Source organism: Nansenia antarctica (genome assembly GCF_963989245.1).
Source record: "Nansenia antarctica genome assembly, chromosome: 4".
Classification (NCBI taxonomy): domain Eukaryota; kingdom Metazoa; phylum Chordata; class Actinopteri; order Argentiniformes; family Microstomatidae; genus Nansenia; species Nansenia antarctica.
The window spans coordinates 63,498,226-63,518,316 of NC_137689.1; the positions used below are offsets into that span (position 1 = coordinate 63,498,226).

The following is a 20,091-nucleotide window of genomic DNA, read 5'->3' on the forward strand; positions in this document are numbered from 1 at the left end:
TTGAATCGGAAAATAATGGTTAAAAACCTGGAATACCTAGAGATAGATAGCAATCAGTGTAAAATAGGAGAGTAACATACGAGTGCTTACCGTGTGTCTTCATGCTAAAGTTGAATCCTGGCTGCCTTTGGAAATATAAACCTTGATATATTGTCCACCAGTCTAAGCCTATATAAACGTCTCTATTAAAGTCCTTTCATGTAGGTAGACCAATAAAATGTTCAATTCTCTCATTTTACAGCACTGAGTGTTTGAGATCATTATACTGGTGAGACTTATTCCATACAGTCCCCTAGAGGGCGCACTTCCATTACACAGGTATCCCTCTCACATCCTCTTTCTCATGCATCGTGAGACATATCACAATGCATTACATGTGCTCCTGTCGAAGTCCTGTCCTAGCCTATAGGAAAGTAACAGGATCTTCAGAGTGAGTGAGTGAGGTAAAGCTGTGGTGAAAAGCTGACGTTTTTTAATGGCAACTTGGCAGTTCTCTGCCTCAGGCCACTTGGCAGCTATATATCCTGCATTATGTTCCTTGGGCAGACACTTGTGGTAGTGTTTGTGTGTGGGTGTGGATGTGCGTGTGTGTGTGTGTGTGTGCGTGTGTGTGTGAGTTACAAATTGCTGACCCACAGGAATAGCCCTGGGCTGAACCCCCTACTTTGTGTTTTCTGTAGGTACACCGTATTCAGGAAGAGAATATTATGTTATTTTAGTGACTCAAACTGTGTCTGTCTCACATTGTGATTGTGAGGAAGTTAAACAAACAGGAAGAGGAGGAGGAAATACAACACTACCTGTTATTTCACATGTCAACAAACATCATCTACACTAGTTGGAGGCTGGTGGAGGTAGAAATCAGAGGACAGGCTCAATGTAATTTATGGAACCTAATGAGAATTGCTATAAAAATCACATGTTTGGTACCATTCATCATTCCATTCGGTGCATTACAATGTAAACAACAACAACTTCTCAATGAAATTTTACAATCATTATTCAAACATGCATAACACAGATGATAAGTAAGTATATACATACTTAATAATACCCATCGGCTTCCTAGTCATTGTCGAATGATCAAATCACCACACACTCAGATATGAAAAGTCTGCATTTCAACATTTGTTTTATTATAAATAACCCATTTGAATATACCTTAGTTGTTCTTGCCAGCAAACTGAACGACTTTAAAGCCACAAAGCTAAAGTAATGGAGACAGATGGAGTTTTTGTTGAAGAAGCATGGTCATGATAGCACACAAGAAAGACATGTGACATTGTGAGCCTTCGTGATGAAGATTAAGAACACAGCGAACGGTGGACGCCGGTATCCAGTACCTTAAATCCATGTAAATAGTTTTGACTAGAAAATAAAGATACAATCATCAAAATTATTCACACGCTTTTCTTCTCTTTTTAAAAAATACTGTGGATGAAGTACTTTCAGATTCTTCTTCTTCTTGGTATAAATTACAAAACTCTAGTTTTACAGTCTCTGTTGCTCCCCCTGCAAGGAGCTTTAAAGCACATTTGTGGTACTTTCAGTACATTATTATTATTATTATCATTATTATTATTATTATCAACATTATTGTCATCAGTCATTATTATTATTATCAACATTATTACTGCTTGGTTCTCTGTGTTGTTGTCAGTCTCCAGGTTCACAGTACTGGGGTCAGTTGCTCAAAAGCTTTGTAGCTTAAATAGTACTTGATAGTAATAGATGTCTCCCGCCAATCCAGCAGCAAAGCTGCGAGAGAGTAGCTATTGTAAAATGCAGGTCAGTGTTCTCTACGTGAGCTAACGAAATTCATTAAAAGAAGTACTTTGCTGGTCTAGGAGAGGTGAGAGCCTGGATCAAAAACAGAAATAAAGTACTATTTAAGTTACGAAGCATTTGGGAACCTGACCCCTGGTCAGTACTACCCAGTACTACCCCAGTATCAATACCTAGTATTGCAGTACTATAGTAGTACTCCCTCAATATTAATACTCATACTGCAGTACTATAGTAGTACTCCCTCAATATGAATACTCATACTGCAGTACTATAGTAGTACTAGCCCAGTATTAATATCCACTAGTATAGTAGTACTACTCTAGTATTAATACCCATACTGCAGTACTACAGGAGTACCACTCCAGTATTAATACTGCAGTAATAGGAGTACCACTCCAGTATTAAGACAGCAGTACTGTAGTAATATTACACAGCAGTGGTCCCAGTGGACGGGTGTTTGTCTGTTGAACATTCATTGTGGATGGCCTGGTGATAAGAAGATGTGGTCCTGAGGCATACGTGTGAATCTCATGAAAACAACAACAACGGAAGTAAAATAACAAACGAACAAATAAACAAACAAACAAACAAACAGTCCACATCACAGGTCCCTGACGCAGCCTGTGGATGAGAATGTCCTTTGGAAGACGCTGTAGAAGAGAACTGAAGAGACGGGAGAAAAACAATCATCAGACGAACACAAAACAAATTGCACCAAAGATAATTGAGCGTACCCTTGGACTCTCTCTCTCGTTTTCTGTCTCTTATTGTTTCCATCTGTCTCTCAGTCTCTCTCTCATTCTTTCGCGCTCTCACTCATTTGTTCTCTATCTCTCTCTAATTTGTTTTCTCTCTCTCATTTATTCTCGATGTCTCAGTCTTTTTTCTCTCTCTGTAATTTACTCTCACTCTCTCTCACTGTCTCTCTCACACACACTTACACCACAACAACACCACACATTGTGTCCATTGCTGTCTGCTCTCCTCTGAGGCAGAACTGAGGTAACCTCCCATGAGGGGTCACGGGGTCACGGGTGGGGGGGGGGGGGCTGGGGGGGGGTTGGGGTTGGGTCAGGAGGAATGTCAGGAGGAGGAAGTAGTCCTGTTGTACCCCACCCCTAAGTGTTTCTCCAGCCACAACTCCGCCAGCTGCATGGCCGAGGCATACGTGCTGGCTTTGGATCCCAGGCACATCTTGTACTGCTTGGGCTCCAGGCTCGTGTCACACAGGACCGGGTGGTAGACGTGGACGATCCCCGGCTCCTGGCTGCGGAACACCTTCAGACCAGAGTTTATGACCTTGGTGAACAAGTCCACATCCTCCAACCCCCAGCCCTGGATGGACGTGTCAAAACCGCCGGCCTTCTGCAGGTCGCTCTTGTGGATGCAGGTGATGCCGAAGCCATAGTCTCTCCAGAAGCCGCTCTTCTTGGTGAAAACGTAGCTGGTGTCTCCGGGCGGGGGAGGGGGGTTCCCACCGTAGACGATCTTGGGGTCGTATTGGCTGAAGACCACGGGGTAGTAGGCCTGGCGCCCCAGAACAGCGTTGTCTCGACAGCGCTGGAGGGCGTCTCCGTTGAAGACAAGGTCAACGTCGCAGAAGAAGAGCAGCGTGTCGTTGTCCATCTGGGAGGAGCCCAGCTCCAGGGCCAGACCCCGGGAGAAGTCCCCCGTCATGGGGATCACCGTCATGTCGGCCTTGGGGTATGTCCTGCCGTAGGCCTTGATCAGCTCCAGGTGCTTCTCTCGGTCCTGGTTGCTGTCGTTGTCCACTAAGACGACGGCCAGCTTCACGTTTTGGTTGGGGATCAGGCAGGTCTTCTCAAAGTTCTCCATGAAGCGGACGAATATGTCGTAGCGTCCCGTCAGCGGGACCAGGATGTTGACCTTCCTCGGGCCGCCGCCACGCTCGCTCGTCTCTCCGCGGGACGACTGGAATGGAGAGAAGATCTTGAGGGAGTTGGAAAGGAAGGAGAAGGACTGGGAGTCGGTGTTGATGGCCTCCACCAGCTCAGCCACGTCCAGCTCCTCAGACTCGGTGAAGAAGGGTCTGCTGAAGGACTGCTGCAGGTACGCGTGCCTCCTTACCGGCACCGTCACCTTCCTGCCCTTGTGCTTCTTATACAGCAACAGTAGATCCAGGATGTACTCCGCCCCGTGCAGGGGGTCCACACGCCGGTAGCCATACTGGATCTCCTTGAAGTCTATGATGCGCCCGCGGGATTTGGAGTTCTCATTGATCATCTCCATGACCTGCATCACCGTGTCCTCCAGCGCCGCCCTCAGCAGGCTTCCCAGGCCCTGTCGGGGCATCTGAGTCTCCCCGGTGGCGTAGAGATGGCGCCCGGTCAGGAAGTCCCATTCGATGACGTCGTTCCTCTCTGCAGGCGTGTAGCGGTTGTAGGAAGGCGGCGACCCCAGCTGTTGGTCCTCCCACTGCACCTCGGTGTTGCCTAGGCGACTCATGGCGAGGCCCTCGCGGTGGAGGAGGATGGTCCGGTAGCGTAGCCTAGAGACCTGCCGGCTCAGCATGTAGCCGTGGAGACGGTACTGGTAGGCGGGGCGTTTGTTGGGGTGCAGCGTGATGGCGTTGTGGATCTTGCTGCTGTGGAGCTCCTGGATGAAACCCTTCTTGTTGTGTTCGTAGTTCTCATAGAACAGTTGCTGCATCTGGGGAGAGGCGAGAGAGACACAGGGGTCAGAACAGGTGGGGAACGGGGTACCTGTTTACCAAGGAAGGATGGTGAAGCTTGAAATCGAAGGACGGGCTTATTGTAATCCATGGAACGGAATGAGGAATGGTATCATTACTGTTTGATACCATTCCTAATTCCATTTCATTCATTACAATAAGCCTGTCCTCCGATGCTGTGTAATTACACTGTAATTACAAAATTGCATGCTGTTACATAGTAATGTGGTGATTGCATCGTTGATGGAGTGTGTTATTACACTAGTGGAAGTGTTATAGTAGAGTTAATCTCTCACTTTAATAACACAATCTATGCAATTATAAAGCTGATTTGATTTGTGTGACAGTGGAGTATTGTTATTATGAAACCTTTATTTTTAGGCAGGGGAGGTCTGCTCATCAGACCAAGGTCTCGTTTTCAGAGGAGCCCTGCTTACAAAGATTTTAAATGTACATTCAATAACAAGAATCAAACAGCACTTTCTGATTTCTTCGAAAGAATATTCTCCTTCCTGCAGCTGGTTGTTAGTCATTAATCTCAATGGTTAAACACCAGGCTATCAACTTTGAACAACCTGCTAGCTATTTCCGACACATTCCAAGGGTGAGGACGTTATGAGCTTAATAACTGGTGTTGAGATAAGCAGTAAATTGGTCTAAGCCATAATAATCATTCAGCAGAGCTCCCCCCCCCCACACACACACACACACTCATAAAGTGAACACAACTCAGAGAGACAGCAGAGCTTAAGGCCTTAGAACACGCCACGTTGTTGGCGGGCAGCTCAGGTAATTCACAGGGATGAGGGGGTGAAAGCTATTCACTATTGTTTTTGGAGGAGAGCAATTACTCTGCTAAGATATGCAGCACTTGTCTGAGTTAGTCTAATTAAATGAAATAACAGTGGGATTGTTTGAAAGCAGACGCAGAGTTAATCGCTTGGAAAACTCTATTTAAAGGAAACATGACAGATTCTAGAACGAGAGAGAGAACGCGTACCTTATCAATGAACACTTAATCGCTCGCATCTCGTTAGCTACATTTTCACATCAGGTCATAATTTGATAATTTCTCGAACTGTTTCTCATGCAGCAGCTTCTATCCCTGGAGTCCAAAAAGAAGATAAAACACTTGACACTGTATCGAACAGTTATAGACAAGAATAACACAGATGAACACTTATTACCACATTTAATTAAAATAAAAGACAATCAAACATTGTCAGAAATCAAGAAACAGTAAGGCCAGAATGACTCACAGACTGAAGGAGAGGTGCTGTGGCTTAAGATGTTTCTTAAGATGTTTTTTCCCCCCAAGAGAATCTTTTTTCCCCCAAAAACGCTGTTTTTGTTTGGCTTTGGATTATGTTATTCATTTATTGTTATTTTTGTGTTACTCACCTTGCCTCTCATTTCAGACACTTCACTACCTGTCGTTGTGTGTGTGATTGTCTAGTCCGCCCTGATTGGCTTCACCTGTTCCTCATCATCCTTCATTGTGTATTTAGTCTGTGTTCCCATGTCTTTGTTCCAATTCTTCTTTGTCCATTGCCAAACTTCCCAGCAATCTTACTAGTTGTTTTTGGATCTTTTTCCTCACATTTTCCTGATGCTTTCCTAAGTTTGTGTCTCAGAGTCACGCTAGTAACTAACAGCCATGACACTAGCGGTGTAACCTTGACAACACTGACAGGGGACAGATGACGACTGATGCTAGGCCGGGGTGACCTTTCAACCCACTCATAATGACGTATGAATGTGAAAGTGTTCTTGAATGGCTTTAGCCTGACCGTGATCCTGAGTGCTAGGCTATCATAACTGACAGAGAAACATCTAATATCCATCTATCTGTCTACTTCATCCATCCCAGTCAATGAGACGTACTTGACTTCAGGCCCGGTCCAGGTCACCTTGTTGTTTACCTTTATCATAGCTTACATAGCGAGGATGCTGCGTGCTAATTCACTGCACGTCAATAGAAGCTGTTCCTCTTTGAGAGAGACTGCTGGCCTCTACCCTCCTCACCCACACCGTTAATTGAGCTGTTAATTAATCTGCTCTGATAATTACATATCTGCTGCTGCCGATCTCTGGAGCTGAATATTTGCTGCTTGAAGTGGAGACGAGATAAAGTCCTCCTACCTGTATCTGGTGTGTGTGTGCGTGTGTGTGTGTGTGTGTGTGTGTGTGTGTGTGTAGGTGTGTGCATGTGGTCAGGTTAGGCTATAGACTGTAATGGAATATTGAAAGCAGATGTACTTCATTATAATGGATCAGATAGCAGCTAGGCTTTGTATCCTCATTAAAATGGAAATGATTGCCTGGAATTACAATGTTTGGACTCCAACTATTCATTTGTTTTGAAAGTCAAGAGGGGTTTGAAAGTCAACTTTTAGACGATTGTGTTAGACAACACATACTATTATGAATATTTAATCTCCATATTAAAATGGATAGTAGCCATCTGGGCTTTGGCCTGGGATTAGCATTCAACTGTTTCAGTTCATCATCCTTCTGCTATCAAAGAGAACTAGTGACACTGTTCAGATAATCAAATTAGCGTAGTACGCAGACGGAGGCTGGTTCTGGGCGTGCCTTCTGTGTAGCTGCTGCCATGTGGGTCGTGGATGTGAGAATAGAAGCTATCCACAAGGTCACATGGGAACCTGATAGAACCTGCCTCTACTCTCCCTGCACAATCCTTCTGCCAATTAACATGGCTTCTATCCGTTTTCAAAGAAAACCATCTATGATCTGGCCTTGTACCAAATCACTGTTTTCTTACACACTCTTTCTGCCATCAGAGAGAGCTACATCTATGTTCCAATAGACACACTATGTGTCCTTGCGTAAGCTTTTTTCCCCGTCATAATCCCTCTGTTATCAAAGACACCTACAGTGAGGCTGTAGCCATAGTCTGGGCATGCCTTCTGTACTGTACTACCCACAGTGTGGATGTTGGAATGTGATTATTCAAACAAAGAGAGCTGCAGCTTTGTTCCAATATCAACACTTGTGTTCCACTCATAAGGAAGCAACATATTAGCCACGGTATAGGTATTGGAACTCATTCTGAGTCTAAGGCTGAAAAGAGAAGCCGTCCAACCAGGACGGCATTTAAAGTAGAACATAGAAATAGATCAAGCATTCTCATTCTATTTCTATGGAGTACAACGTCTGGATAAGCACACACAACTGCTCTCTACCTGCATACAGCATACCCTCTCCTCTGTTATTACAAGACATCTCTGATATGTCTGACAATGACAACCAAGGAGTAGAACAGTAACATGTACAGGACTCCCTCTGTTATTAGACTCCAGTAAACGACAGTTCCAGTAAGTGAGAATGAAAGCTCTCTGTAACAAGGTCAGGTCACCCAGAGGAGACGCCCGCCAGCAGCACAGCACTGCCTGCCTCGTCATCCGGCCCTATCATCACCACACAGGGCTGCTTCTCTGGTAACTGCACTTAAATTGCAAATTAATGGTTTAAGCTCCAAAATGAAAGAACTGCCCAGAGAAACAGATTTGGCAGCGTGAAGTGATGGAGGGAGGTAGGGAGGGAGGGATAGAGTGAGTGAGTGAGTTAAGGGATGCAGAACCCAAAGAAATGTTTACTAAACTGGAAACATGTGTTGTTAGATTAGGAACGGGCACTGGAAGCCACGTTCAACCTCCTGATGGAACTATGTCCCCGTTACGACTGGAGGAGAAGGAGTCCTGTTAGGATACAGAGCAGAAAGACTCCCTCTGGCTCCATCTTAACTTCAAAACCTGAACACCCACTACTTATGCAGGGCACTGTATGACAAATGAGGACGGATGAATGCCTCCACTGGCCTCCCCTGGTCGAAGGGGAGTCGTGCCTGACTAAGCGTGGAGTTTCCTCTCCTGGGACGACTTCTTTAGGTTCCATTGTACCAGCCTGACAAAAGTCAATGGAGCACAACTGTAAGCATTTGTCATCTATTTGACCCGGGTCAGGACTGGGCTAGAGTGAGATTGCCTCTCATAGTGCAGTAGCTACTGTTGCAGTCTTGCCCTTCTCAGCTCCGGCCAAAACCAGCGACACAGCGAATTTTGCATTCAGTACTGACAACGCAACACACATGCGAGTGCACACACACAGGCACACACACACACACACACACACACACACACACACACACACACACACACACACACACACACAAAGCCACATCATCATCATCTTCCAATTAGGTGGTTTAGGTGATTCTGCTGACTCAGAGCGAGGGATTCCTCTCCTCTTATCGAGCCGTTCACTGGCGGTTTCCACTCCTCCCTCCCTCCTTCCCTCCTTCCCTCCCTCCCTCCATCCTTTTTATCCATCCCACCCAAACAGAATATCATTCTGATGAGGTCAACTATAATGCTCCTAAATTGTTCTGTGAGAAACTATGGAGGAGAAACTGTGTTTCCAGGGGAACTATTTCATCAGGGGGGTAATTTATAACTGGCGTAAAAAGGTTGTGTACTTCAAGAACGTTTACGCGCACAAAGGTTCTGATCTAAATCACAGTGCGCACAACGACAGCAAATCCCGACAGAAAAGCCAGTGAAATTCTGCGCAACAGTTCTGCACAACGAACATGTGATAATGAAACTGCACTCGTATCTGCCCGACTGAGGCATCGAAAACGGAATCGGTCTAAACATAATTTGTCCTACTGTTCACCTTATTATTTACGAGAATACATTTCATAACTTGCAACTATTGTTTAATAATTACAGATCCAATTAGATACGGTACAATATATTTGAAGGGTTGTTTTGAAAAAACAGATATCTCCGTTTGTATTTATTATCCTAAATCATGTTGTTTTTTTATTGTCATTGACAGAGCACAAGTACTAAGACAACAATACGCAGTTAGGCATCTAACCAGATCCATAGTGCAAAAGCCACAAATGTATGGACGTGCAATGAATATGAATGTAAAAAGTACATATACTGTACATTTGCATGAATATCAATATATAACACTATGTGCAATATGACAACCCTAGTCGTTTTATCTGTACAGTATAGTATAGTGGATAGTGTACATAGCCTTTATTTATGTAAACCAGCTCCTTTCCCTTCTTGTTTTTTTTCTTTTTTTTCTTTCCTAGCACCAGGGGAGCCACCCCTCCCAAATTTCGTTGTTTGGTACCTGTACTGTAGCAATGACAATAAAGACCATTCATTCATTCATTCATTCATTCATTCATATGTACAGTAAATATATTTGTACAGTGTGATATGTCCAGGACACAGGCGAATATATGTACAGTTAAGATATGTGCAGTGTGCACACATATTTTTTGTGTGCACTCCAGGGAACTCATATATACTTCATATACAATACATGAGATGTATTGTATACAAGAGGTAATATTTCAATTTATTTTACAGTATCTTAATGTAGGCTATAGAGTATCTTAATGTAGGCTATAGAGTATCTTAATGTAGGCTATAGAGTATCTTAATGTAAGCTATAGAGTATGTTAATGTAAGCTATAGAGTAAAGGTTTAAAGGTTTAGAGTACAGCAGTATAGACAAGGGAGAATCAAGTACAGTATTAGGCTGTACACTACTGGTGAACAAGAGGCTGGTGTTGGACTGAGTTCTCCGGATGAGGTCATCTACAAGATGGCTGTTGAATCAGTCTTTCCACACACACACACACACACACACACGCCCGCACACACACACACACACACACACACACACACACACACACACACACACACACACACACACACACACACACACACAGTCACACACAGTCACACCGATGTTCCAGACATTACAGAGCAAATTCCTGAGGCTAGATTGTTTTCCTGAGTCAAAGCCGCTCTACTTCACCCTCCCCAGAGGACCAGCTTCAGCTCTACTTCACCCTCCCCAGAGGACCAGCTGCAGCTCTACTTCACCCTCCCCAGAGGACCAGCTGCAGCTCTACTTCACCCTCCCCAGAGGACCAGCTTCAGCTCTCCCTTCCTCGCCCCTCTCCCTTCCTCTCTCTCTCCCTTCCTTCCTCCCTCTCGCTCTCTCTCCCTTCCTTTCCCTCTCTCTCCCTTCCTCCCACGCTCTCTCTGTCACCCCCCCCCTCTCTCTCCCTCTGTCTCTTGCTTTCCTTCATCTTAATGTAACATCGCCTCAGTGTCCCCCTCACCTCACAATCAGTAACAGAGGAGTGAAGCGGACCATTGTGCCAAACGGAGGTTTATCTAACTGAGGCTGGTTCACATCTTAATTGTGAAGACATGGTGTGGACCTAATTCATTAAACCAGGGGGATGGATTTAACTGATTTATCTTGTTATCTAACCGAATTATCAGTAAAATGACGGTCAGAAGTTGAAATGGAGCTATCCTAGCTGAGCATCAGGCTTAAACGTAGACCCCATGTAGAGGTTGCAATAAGCTTTTATATTCTATTCTGTCAATCTACGGCATAAAGGGCTGAATCCCAATCCGAGATAGAAAAACTTGTGACACACTTTCCTGTGAAAAAAAGCCTGTGAAATGGCAAGTTAAATCCGATTATGGTGAGTCATAATTCACTCCGAAGTGAACCTGAACTGTTACTGATTGCACGTGATGCAGCAAGATATTCTGTGGCGGTGAGAAATAACACAACACCTCTCCCATTCAGACCCAAACAAAGCTCTCACTGAGGAGTCTGGAAGCTCTGAAGGCATGACAACCAATCCGTCTGGCAACCTACTCCGTTCGTCACATGACTCTGCCAGTTGGCTGCTCGTGCTCACACACACACGCACACGCACACGCACGCACACACACACACACACACACACACACACACACACACACACACACACACACACACACACACACACACACACACACACACACACACACACACACACACACTGATGCATCATGGGAAAATGAGACATGGTGATCTAGTTCTCTGGAAGATGAGAGCGAGCTGCTCAGAAGCGAACAGGGAATTTACCTGTGGTGAAAGGAAGAGGTTTTTAATGAATTTCTGAGAACGCCATGGGAAATAAACGTCAGAGTGAACCTTCGTTCCTGAGGTCGTTTCCCACCAGATGCCATGACAACACTCGTGGTTAGGTTCCTCATTATGAATTCTGGGAAGGCGCCTGATGATAAACGGTTGGTCATAGCTAACACACGATAACACGGGTGAAGGACATGCCACTAACATGTGATAATGTTTCTCTTAGAAGCTTTTCCTTTCATCAATGTTTTAATCTTTTATCTATGAAATAAACAATGTCTTCTCTTTCCAGCAGGGATTTGGCAGAGCAGGCTGTCCTCCGTCAAACCCAGTTGATGCTTTCATTGAGACGGCCACTTAACTGATCAATAGTTGTCATGTGGCTGGCGTTTAGCAAAACGCTGATTCTGTTTAGTGCTGTAAGGCTCTAGACTCTAGAGTATTACATACACACACACACACACAAACACACACACACACACACACATACGCACACGCGCACACATGCGCTTACATGACATGCATGCGCACTAGCATTCACACACACAAGCACAGACAGGACAGGGACCGTGCTAAGTGGTGAGCGATGCTGCTATCTCTCCTTAATGATGACAGAGCACCACTCTCCATCTTTCCCCCGCAGTCCTCGCCCCCACACACGCACAGGAAAAACCTGATGTGCCGTCTTCAATTACCCTCCTTTTATGAAAAATGGATATGGCTAAGGGCAGGCCTAAGGGGCACCATATATCAATAGACTCTGTCTGTTTGTGATGTCTTCACTATAAGCTGTTACACGTGTGGCAGCCCTGACCAGACAGGACCCATGAGCAAGGCAGTACTAATAATGTTGGTGGTGGGGGGTCAATGTGATCCATCATATTTACAACCTGGGGTGGGGTGCGGTGGTCTGGGGCAGGGTGGGGTGGGAATGGGGTGGACTGAGGTGGGGTGGGCTGACATGGGGTGAGCTGATATGGGATGGGTTGGAGTGGCCTGGGGTGGTCTCTACTGTTAATATTTTAAAATAAAAAACATCTAACATTATGATTGACAATGGCCCCAGGCCCAAGCACACTTTTTCCTGCTATGACTGGTAGATAGATCATTCACTTCATGTATTTGTTGTAAGTCGCTTTGGATAAAGATGTCTTTGGGAATGTCAAAAATGTAAATGTTGGGGTGGGGACGGAGACTGCTGTGGGATTTACATCACCTGCTGTCACTCACTTTTATCTCTCTGTCTCACTCTCCTCTTTCTCGCTTTCAGCTTCTTCTTCCTCTCTCTCTCATCTTCCTCTATCTCTCTCTCTCATATCTTCCTCTCTCTCTCTCTCTCTTCTCATCCCTCTCTCTCAGTTCCTCATCTCTCTTTCTCTTAAGATGGTTAACTAGCATGAGGAGAAGCATGGTGCTGCCCGCTAGCTAGCGCTGGCCTTTTTCCAGCTTCATCAGAAGGACTCCCCCATCACATCCCCTCCCCCACATCTCCCCCCACCCTCCCTCTGTGCAGTGTCTCCATCATTTCAGCATCCGCATAAACAAGAAGGCAACAACATTTCTACATTTCTACTTTACACACACCCTGCCTTAACCCCCCCGCTTCCAAACCCCTCCTTCGCAATGTTGCAGTCGCTGAACAACAAAAGCACTTTGTTGGATGACAGTGATGTTGCTCTGTGGATATTGGGAGTGTCTGACGATGACAGGATTTTGTGTGTGTGTGTGTGTGTGTGTGTGTGTGTGTGTGAGAGAGAGTGAGAGCGTGGGAGGTGTGTGTACAACTGCTTGCATGTGTGTTTGTGTGTGTGTGTGTGTGTGTGTGTGTGTCTGTGTGTGTGTGTGTAGTAGGAAGCACCAAGGCAGTTGGGAGACAGCCTGCAGTGAGTGTGTATGTGTGTGTATGTGTGTATGTGTGCATGTGTCTGTGTGTGTGTGTGTGTGAGTGTGTGTGTGTGTGCGTGCATGTGTGTGCGTGCTTGTGTGTATGTGTGTGGCTCAGCCTGCAGTGATGTGTTGTAGAGCTCCTCCTCTCCTGTCTCAGAAGCATATGGCAGCAGAGACCCTCGCAGTGACGGAGGCACAGCCGGCCCCATCGCGCTACATCAATTACACTTCCTCTCTCTTGTTCTCATCCCCCTCTCCTCTCCTCCCTTTGTCTGTTCTGTTCTGTTCTGTTCTGCGGCATATCGCAGGAACAGAAGGAGATGATAGAAGATTTGATAGAAAATGATAGAATCATTTGTAGTTGGAATCCACACACGTACGCAGACACACACACACACCAGGGTTTCCGTTAGAAAAATTTGCCGTCGGACATCGTGTCCGGGAAGAATTCGATTTACCGGACGAACGTGATATATTCCGGTCATCATATTAAAATATATATATTTTTTTTTTTCCAAAATCATATATTTTTTTCCTCCAAATCTAATGTTTGTCGCGGTGATTACTGTTGTGTAGCGGCCTATATATGCCATTTAATGTCTATTTCTCATCCGATACGATTAGATGCGAGCTATATAATATATAATAATATAACATGATTTGACGCATGCGCGCTATGCCATGCGTCAAATCCAGCGCTGAACGGGTCCAGCGCTGAACGGGCGCCTCACTGGGAACTGAACAGACAGCATCGATCAATGAACGGACTCCACATTACGTTAACTGAAGTTTGTTAAATTGTTTGGGATTAATGTGAGTTTTCTATTTTCTCTTTACAGTTTTACCCTTTTTTTTTTTTTAAATCAATAAAACAACGTCATTTCTATAAGTCTCGCTGGTTGGGAAGGCATTTCGTTTAGCTCGGGAGTATGACAATGGGAAGAACATAACTGTTTATTGAGAAACAATTGATAGGCAGTCTGGGATACGTATATAAAGAAATACCACAATGTCTAGATGTATAACATTTTATTGAACAGTAACAGTGCAAGCATGTAGGCTACGGGGAACAGGGATTTTGGTCAGTAGGTCCTTTGTACAGAGGGCGTTTCTCTCCGACAACGCGTTCCCAGGTACCATGGAAGTCATAGGTAGTCCAGCACACTGACAGAGAGATAGACAGACAGACAGACAGACAGACAGACAGGCAGACAGACAGACAGATAGACAGACAGACAGACAGACAGACAGACAGACAGACAGTCAGCTTACTTCTACCCTTTTGAGTGGAATTACTCCTTTAATTAGCTGTTAGCCATCTCAAAGCCCCCTGAGTTGCTCGTCAACACTGAGAATAGACCACATTATAGAAACCAAAACACCGTTTTTTTAAATCCACAGGGAATAACCGAGAGTGTAAGGAAAGGCACACCCAGCGCTGTCAGTGGTGGGGAGACTTGAAGTGGCTTTGCTTGATTTCCATCACAGATTCAAGGATTGAAACACTGATGAAAATAGGGAGTAATAGTGATGGGATTATTTTAGATTATTTTAGATTAGATTAGATTAGATTAGGTGAGATTCAACTTTATTGTCATTGCAGAGTACAAGTACCAGACAACAAAATGCAGTTTAGCATCTAACCAGAAGTGCAAATAGTGATATAAAAACAAACACTTAACTTTCGGGGAAACTGCTAAAATAAAATAAATTAAATTAATTAAAAAAGAAAGCGACTATTAGCACCGCCGAATGACAACAAACGTATGAGTAATGAGTAAAACAATGTCACTTTTATAGTATGTTGTTTAACTTGCCGTTCGGTCGCCATGGCTCTGGTGTGTGTAGCAGCTTCAGCTAGCTGGCTGGAAACTTCTAGGGGTGCGTTCGTAAACACGCTCTGAGAGCGCCGGAGCGCACGCTGGCTTCGATGTCACAGAGCGACCGAGTCGTTCGATTGGACGAGAGGCGTTCCGCGAGTGCTGATCGGATTTCCAGAGCGTGTTTACGAACGCACCCAGCCAGCTTTAGCGAATTGTATTCAAAGGGAATTATTTTCACCGGACAATATGTCCGACGACTTTTCAATTTGTCGGACTTCACCAAATTTTACCGGACAAAGACCGGCAATTGCCGGTTAACGGAAACCCAGACACACACACACACACACACACACACACACACACACACAGGGTTACTACAGAGTTAGTCATAATATGTAGGTGACCTCTGACCTGCACTAGAGCTGGGAGTCATGTTGTTTGGTCAGTGTGAGTCGGTGTGATTAAATCGGTGGGCTCCAATCAGAAGAGGTCATCCAAGTTTGACCTTTGAGGGCTAATTAGGGTATAGATACGGGCAAGAAGAGAGGAGTGGTGAGAGGGATGGGGAAAGAGGAGAGAGGAGTGGTGAGAGGGATGGGGAAAGAGGAGAGAGGAGTGGTGAGAGGGATGGGGAAAGAGGAGAGAGGAGTGGTGAGAGGGATGGGGAAAGAGGAGAGAGGAGTGGTGAGAGGGATGGGGAAAGAGGAGAGAGGGAAGAGAGAAAAGAAAGAGAAAAGGAGAATAGAGAAAGAAGTAAACAATCTCTCTCACACACACACACACACACACACACACACACACACACACACACACACACACATTTACGTTTACATTTTTTAGCAGACGTCTTTATCCAACAAATTTGTCTAAGTAAGTGAATCATCTATCTATCAGCCATCACAAAAAAAGGAATCTCTGCTCGGGCCAGGGGCCATTGGCAGTCATAATGCTAGAAGGAGGAAAATGTATTTTTTTATTTCTTTTTTATATGTACAGTAGAGAAACTGAACAGGGGGATGGGGAGGTTTAGGTGACAGGAGGGACAGCTAAGGTGTAGCCTGAAGATAGGGAGTGACTCTGCAGTCCTGACAGCGGTGTGGAGCCCATTCCACCAGTGGGGTGCCAGGACGCGTCCTAACGATTCCCACCGGAGTTGGGGTAGACCACGCCCGAGTTGGGGTAGACCACGCCAACTTCTGGAATATGTAGGGGTGTTCTCTGTATCTTGTTCTTCCGCCCCGCAGGTCGTTCCGCAACCCCATTGGATTTTAGCTTGTGACGTAACACGGGGTGCACGATTAGATATAGGTTACCCATCTCTGTATGCAACTCGGCGGCGCTGAGTGTGCCGCGGGCCAACGTGTGTGTGTGTCTGGAACGTGTGCCTATTCTTGTGTGTCAGTGATTGTGTTTGTGTTTGAGAAAAAGAAAAAAAAAAACACCCCTACATATTCCAGAAGTTGGCGTGGTCTACCCCAACTCGGGTGGGAATCGTTAGGACGCTGCCAGGACAATGAACAGTCATAACCGTTGAGGCGGTTGTGCCAGTCGGCCAGCAGAGGTGGAGGAGCAGAGTGAACAGGCAGGTGTATGGAGGCTGACCATTGCCTGCATGTAGGAAGGGTCAGTTCCCTTTGCAACCCGGTAGGCGAGCACAAGGGCCTTGAATCTAATGCGAGCTGCTATCAGCCAGTGAAGGGTGCGGAGGAGAGGAGTGACATGGGAGAATTTGGGGAGGTTGAACACCAGATGGGCAGGCAGCATTCTGGATGAGCAGCAGAGGTCTGATGGCGGAGGCAGGGAGTCCGGCCAGGAGTGCGTTGCAGTAGTCAAGGCGGGAGATGACCAGAGTCCGGAACAGGACTCTATTTAACTAGATTTAACAAGTAATACGCTAGGTACTGTTGTACAAGCCTGTTGTGGTATTTAAAAATGGCGGTTAGCAGTGAACTCGAATATGAACCTGGGATGACGTTATTGTGACGATTTCCATTGACCAATCAACGGTCTGCAGCGTCACATAGTAGCACGGATAGTACCTTTCGCTCCGACTCAGGAGCAGTAGCTAAAATCAGTACAGGTACTACGGCCCGGTACGGCCCAGTTGGCAGTGGAAAAAGCAAAATAAAGCATGGGTTCCGGTACGGTACGGGACGGTAGTGGAGAAGTGCCATAATACAGATATCCCCAGCCACAGACACACACACACACACACACACACCATTCTATCCCTGCGCACAACCACACACTTCTGACAGTACACAGATATCCCCCATGCTAACATTGAGGCCATATCTGCTTTAGAGGGAAACAGACACACACACACACACACACACACACACATTAGCCCTCTAAAAATGATGGATGTACCCATGGATAATGCACAATATGGCACGTTAACTAAGAATAGGGGGGCGGGTGTTGTCTCTGGCTGAGAGGAATGCTGATATTGAGATGGTAATATGTCATGGAGCGCAGCCACCCCTACACTCCACTGCACAGGAGCATGGCTGTAGCCATCTATCTACGCACACCACAACACATCTCACACACTGTTTTCTACAGCAGGAGAGGCTGGTGGAGGTAGACATCAGAGGACAGGGGAGGCTGGTGGAAGTAGACATCAGAGGACAGGGGAGGCTGGTGGAAGTAGACATCAGAGGACAGGGGAGGCTGGTGGAGGTAGACATCAGAGGACAGGGGAGGCTGGTGGAGGTAGACATCAGAGGACAGGGGAGGCTGGTGGAGGTAGACATCAGAGGACAGGGGAGGCTGGTGGAGGTAGACATCAGAGGACAGGGGAGGCTGGTGGAGGTAGACATCAGAGGACAGGGGAGGCTGGTGGAGGTAGACATCAGAGGACAGGGGAGGCTGGTGGAGGTAGACATCAGAGGACAGGGGAGGCTGGTGGAGGTAGACATCAGAGGACAGGGGAGGCTGGTGGAGGTAGACATCAGAGGACGGGCTCATTGTTATGAAGAATGTGTTTGATACCATTCTATGCATTACTATGAACCTATCCTCCGATATCTATCTCCACCAGCCTGCCCTGTCCTCTGATGTCTACCTCCACCAGCCTCCCCTGTCCTCTGATGTCTATCTCCACCAGCCTCCCCTGGCCAGAACATAGTTCACAGAGCGTTTTTCAATAACAGTGTTCTGTATCAGGCAAATCTAAATCCAATCATCCATACAGCACAAACACACACCGAGTACCGTACCGTTGTATGTAGGAATCCTCTACAGAGAACTTTAATGGAGGTTATTCTCATAGCTATTCTTCTACAGACTCTTCCCACCACCTGTTTCTCAACCTTACACTCAGATGAGAGGAGACATAGAATGGAAACGGGCCAGTTAAGAGGAGTGCGGAAGGTATCGGAGACAGCGTGAAGCTCTGGGATAACTGCAGGCTTGGCCTCCAAGGTGACATCTCATCAACAACTTGAATGGCCTGAGAGGTTTTGCAAAACGGGCAAACTGCCGTTTCCAGAGAGCCACTTCTGGCCAGGAATGGATGATCAATCACGTTCCCGGCCGCTCCACCGTGGCTGTTCTTGGTGGTTAATTGCAGCGGCAGCAGAGAGGTGGAGGGGAGAGTGAAGGAAGCAGGCCTTAGATGCCCTTGCCCGCGGGCACTAGAGGGACCGGGGCTTAGAGAGGCAATGGTATTCATCTCTGACTGGCACAAGACTTTGAAGGTTGTTGAAAGCCAACGGTGGAGACAGAATCCCACTCCCCCCCCCCCTCCCTCCACACTCCCCCCTCCTCCCTCCACCCCCCCCCCCCCCCCCCCCCCTCCCTTCACACTCCCCCCTCCTCCCTCCACACTCCCTCCCACGTCTGGAAGGAGGGGGGGGGGGGGGGGATTCGGGTGTTATGGGAGGTGAGTCGAAATTGAGTTCACAAAGTGTTACTCTCGTTCTCCCTTTTAAGTCTGCCGTACTCCTTATACGGGCCCCGGCTTCGGCTCGACAGGCTAGATAACATGAGGGAGGCATTGAAATCGTCGCCTGTGACGCCCGGTGCCTGGCAAAGCCCCTGACAGCCTGGTGCTATCAGACTCTTGTGAGCCTTTGAAGGCTGAGAGCGATGTTCTCACCCTCCTTGGGACGTGCGGCTGCTCACGGCGATACACACGTAAACGAGTCAAAGCGGCGCATTTTCACGCCGTTGTTTACTCCGGGAGGAGAGAGGAGCTTTGGAAAGTACGGGGTTTAGGAGAGGCACATCAAATGAGTGATTAAAGGGGTTTATAGCCGATGAAAAAAGACTGGCGCCTGTATCAGAGCTGAAGCAGTTCTCACTGCAGATACGGTTATTAGGCCTTTTAACACTCAGTCATTCTGTTTGGAACGCTCGCCCCCAAAGGGACCAGGGAAGAGGACCAGACTCAATTCAATTAAACTTTGAAATGGAAACTAATGGAAAACAGTTGGAGGTAGATGAAAATTGTTTCCTGCTGTTTCTTTCTTTCTTAATTCTTTTTATTGATTTTTTTAGACATATACAGTACATTAGACATTTATACGTTACTTATGGGGTGGTCGGGTGAGCTGGTTCATATCAGGCATAGCGGCATGTAGACAGCGTTACATGGAGAGATAAATACATGAGTATATAGATATATACTATATATCTAAAAGGTAGTAAATAAATAGAAAAGTAAATATCTTGCTGTTTCTAACTGGCAGAAATAGGGTTTAACCCTCCCCCCCAATCTCTCCATCATTACAGTAACATGTCTAATCTCTCCATCATTACAGTAACATGTCTAATCTTGTGATAAGCGTCATATTTAGTGACCAAAGTGAGATAATCATATCTTGACATCCTATATCTTTCACATTCGTAATATATTTGTAATATATTCCTATCACTATCATGAACTATAATAACACAGAG

The 20,091-nt window shown here is 46.0% G+C and overlaps 1 protein-coding gene across 1 annotated transcript in view; it reads right to left on the bottom strand.

Annotated features, from left to right (window-relative positions):
• Positions 1 to 2,871: 2,871 nt before the first annotated feature.
• chsy3 (chondroitin sulfate synthase 3) overlaps positions 2,872 to 20,091 on the bottom strand; it is a gene marked incomplete at both ends in the record, with an annotated part of 123,309 nt that continues 106,089 nt past the window's right edge. Inside the window, one exon of the mRNA XM_080529596.1 lies at positions 2,872 to 4,458. Within this exon, the coding sequence (XP_080385722.1) occupies positions 2,872 to 4,458 (1,587 nt within the window). The remainder of the gene's footprint in view (positions 4,459 to 20,091) is intronic.